This window comes from Hipposideros armiger, unplaced genomic scaffold, assembly GCF_001890085.2.
Source record: "Hipposideros armiger isolate ML-2016 unplaced genomic scaffold, ASM189008v1 scaffold_24, whole genome shotgun sequence".
NCBI classification, from domain to species: Eukaryota; Metazoa; Chordata; class Mammalia; order Chiroptera; family Hipposideridae; genus Hipposideros; species Hipposideros armiger.
Genome location: NW_017731374.1, coordinates 4,788,345 through 4,791,984, shown reverse-complemented (window position 1 = coordinate 4,791,984; position 3,640 = coordinate 4,788,345). Strand labels below are relative to the sequence as shown.

The 3,640-nt window shown below is 35.8% G+C and overlaps 1 protein-coding gene across 1 annotated transcript in view; it reads left to right on the top strand.

The window, feature by feature from the left end:
• The window catches only part of SHOC1 (shortage in chiasmata 1), a 58,049-nt gene that overhangs the window by 35,753 nt on the left and 18,656 nt on the right, over nt 1-3,640 (top strand). Inside the window, 3 exon segments of the mRNA XM_019635792.1 lie at nt 691-802; nt 2,560-2,681; nt 3,381-3,474. Of these exon segments, the coding sequence (XP_019491337.1) occupies nt 691-802; nt 2,560-2,681; nt 3,381-3,474 (328 nt within the window).

Below are 3,640 nucleotides of genomic sequence, written 5' to 3'. Positions count from 1 at the left end.
AGCAACCTTGGTGTTATCAGCACCACGCTCCAACCAACTGAGCTAGCCGGTCACCCCTAGAGGACTTTAAATAATGCCTGGGAAACAGGACTTTAAAGGTCTAAATGAATTTTCCAGTTTTTAGACCTTTAGTGCTAAGGTCACTCCAATACTGGGAACTTTTAAATCACAGAAAACACTTCATCATAGCACACAAGGTGTCATCGGAATGTGAGACATGGGGCTGTATCTCAAGGGAGAATAACTGTGCTGTGACTTTAGGTAAAATGCAGGCTGTGGGGCATTCACAGAAAACTACAAACTATTAAAGGGTAGTTAAAATATAGGCCAGTTTTAAGGAGAAAGGAAACAAAATTCTGGTAAATGTAGAATGTTTGTGTCATAGCACAATGTTTTGGTTTCACAAATTATTACTTAAAGAATAAGTTGATCAGGATATTTGTAATAGTATGATGTGCAGTAATATTTAGCAAAATACCTAAGGCAACACATATCTCAGCTAATTTGTCTTCTATACTGAATAAATCATAATTTCATTCTTCAAATTTTTAAAGTAGAATAAATTGATATATGAAAGAAAAAGCACAGCAGTTCAACTTATATTCAATATATAAGAGAACAATACAGCTTTTCTTAAAGAACTCTTCTTAGCCATTTCATTATGTCACCCCAAATGATTGTATTTTTCAGCTATAATATCACATTAGTGGAGAGATGTTGCAGTGCGTCATTGAAACTCTTTGGCAGTATGAAGTATTATGTAGTGATGACAATCGATGAATACACTGCCATAATTTTACAGGTAAAACTATACAGTAAAAAATATAAATCAAATATATGTAACCATGAAATTTATTACTAGTTTTACTCTAGAGAGCTTACTATAATCTATTAATGATTTCTTCCAAAACTTTGCAAATGGGCAACAAATGCCAAAATTATCACTGAGGAAAATGACTATTACCCAGCTTCTTTGATGCCTTATAATTTTTAACATACTTTAAGAAGACAAAGAAAATATAGAATCTTTAATACTGTATACTTACCTATTTTAAATATATTCATAGAATAATGATAGTGTTGAAAACTTTAAAAACTAAATCCTAGCCACTGTGTTTCCTCAAAGGGGGTGGTATATGAAGCCACGACTGGGGAGATGGGATTTCTTCTAAGGTAAGTAGGAATTGCCTATAAATAAGCTGGTTTTTAAAAAGAGAGAGAAATTCTCTTATAAAGTCCATACCGTTTAGAAATTAAAGCGTATAAATTCTTGACTGAGTCTCCCTAATATGTTTGCTCGATTGGAATACAAATTACAAAGAAATTATTTTAATAGGTTGGGAGTGAGGAGCAAAAACCAGTTTGATGGTGTGGAGTATAAATTAATGGCAAATATTATGGTAAGGTACAAGTCTGATTGATGAGAAAATGTTAACAATGTAAGAATTATATGATGGAAACACAAAGCTCTGTTAGAAGGATTCTTAAGAGATATTGTGTCTTGGGCCGGCCGAGTGGCGCGATGGTTAAGAGCTGGCTTGGGACGCCAGAGAGCCCCGGTTCAGATCCCACATATGAGGGCCAGTGATACTGCCCTCTACAGCTAAGATGCTGAACAACAGCTCAACTTGGAGCTGGGCTGCTGTGAGTCACCGGTGACGGAGTAGGCTGCAGCCCCTGTGGCGGTGGGTTGCCGTGGGCTACCATGTGTAGCCAGCAGCCAGCATGAGCAGCCAGCAGCCGCAGTGAGCAGCCGTCCAGAAGCCGGTGACTGATCTGCCTCACCCGGGAAGAGCTCAATGATGGTGCCAACTTGGGCCAGTGAAGCAACATCCTCCACAACTAGACTGAAGAACAAAAGGACAGCAACTTGTGTGTTCCCTTTCCCCCAATTCCCCAGCGCTGTTTCCATCCCCCAATTCCCCAGTAAAAATCTTAAAAAAAATAAAAAGAGAGATATTGTGTCTTGAATATTTGAGGTTCTTTTAAAAAACATTATTTGGGGGGAAATATTGTTTGGGAAAACTGTTTGAATTCATCATTATACAAGTTACTGTTATAGTAAGATATGTCCTGAATTATTCACTCTATCAAAAATTAATTGTGTTAAAGGAAAAAGAGACTTCTAGACCATTGGTTAGAGATTCCTAGAAGTCCATTAACTGCTGCTTTCTCATCTTCCTTAAAAAAGTATTCAAAGCAAATTATCCCATGTGATTTTACTATATTTTATTTTGCTCTTAGAAGTAGCCAGATCCCTGTCTAGAAAGGACTTTGCCCAAATAGGGGCACTCTGTAGGCTGCTTTCTTCATATGTAGGCTTATGGGAGACTTATCAGCCTTTCTTGCTGAAACTGACATTAGCTGTTTTACATCTACAGTAGCTTTTCCCCTACTACTTCCAGTGTGATTTTAATTTTTTTATAAAATGGAAGCCCATACCCATGCTTCTTCTCAATTCATAATTTATGTATCAGAGATTCTTGAAGTACGATAGCAATAATTCCATAACAACTATTCAACTTAGTGAATCTTTTTATTTTATGTATTTTCTGATAGGACCTAGAAGAATTGAATTATGAGAAGGCATCAGACAATATCATTATGAGACTGATGGCATTATCATTCCAGTACAGCTGTTGTTGGTTAATTTTGTATACCAAAAAACCACTAAACTCAGAGTAAGTAAATGTTTCTTCATCCAAAGTCACATTCCTATTTTTTAAGTTACTCAGTCCTCTTCTGTGAATAGAAGAAGCTATGCAAAATTCCCCCTGTTCATCTAGTTTGCTTTATTTAAGTCAGGGATCCTCAAGGTTGAGGCATGTCCACAGGAAAACAAATCGGAAAATTGGAGATGATGTTTTCCCCAGACATTCTGTGCAAATCATCCTTCCTTCTCTACCTCACTAAGACTTGCTGCTTTAAGTGTTTCACTTCTTATTACTTTTAAATTCCGGACTTCTCTGTTAAAATGTCATTCTTAAATTGCTTCTCTAAAATCTTTTTAATTACATCAACTAAATAGCATCTTGCTATACTTTCTTTCATTGATTTGTGTTACTGAAGAATTACAACAACAACAACAACAAAAATCCACGCCAAGACAGTTGCCTGTAAGGGAGTAGGGTAAATTTCTCCACTACCTCACCCCATCCCCCACTCTCAGCATCCCCTAGATTTAACAATATTATTAAAGAATGGAGATGGAAACATTTTTCCAAAAAAAGTGCTAAGTAGACAAAAAACCATGACTCTGCCACTAGTACTGTCTTAGATTATTCTGATAACATTATGAAATGTGAAAAACAAAATGAATTTTTAATAAGTATGACCACATGTCAAACGAGTGGAAGTATAGTAATATAATTCTTTTCTAGGTACTGTCTTACAGAAAAGACACTTCATCACTTAGCACTGATTTATACAGCATTGGTTTCATTTGGGCTAAAAAAGGAAGAACTGGATGTAAAGGTATACTTTTCCTATATATTTGTTCATAAGTATTTTTCATAAACCAAAGTTATACTCAAACTCATGTGTGCCCAATGAGAAAAAACATTAAATGGGTAAACTGAAAACTGCTTAAAAGCCAAGTAAAGAACAGTTTTCAATTTAATGAATACTCTTTCCACCTAAA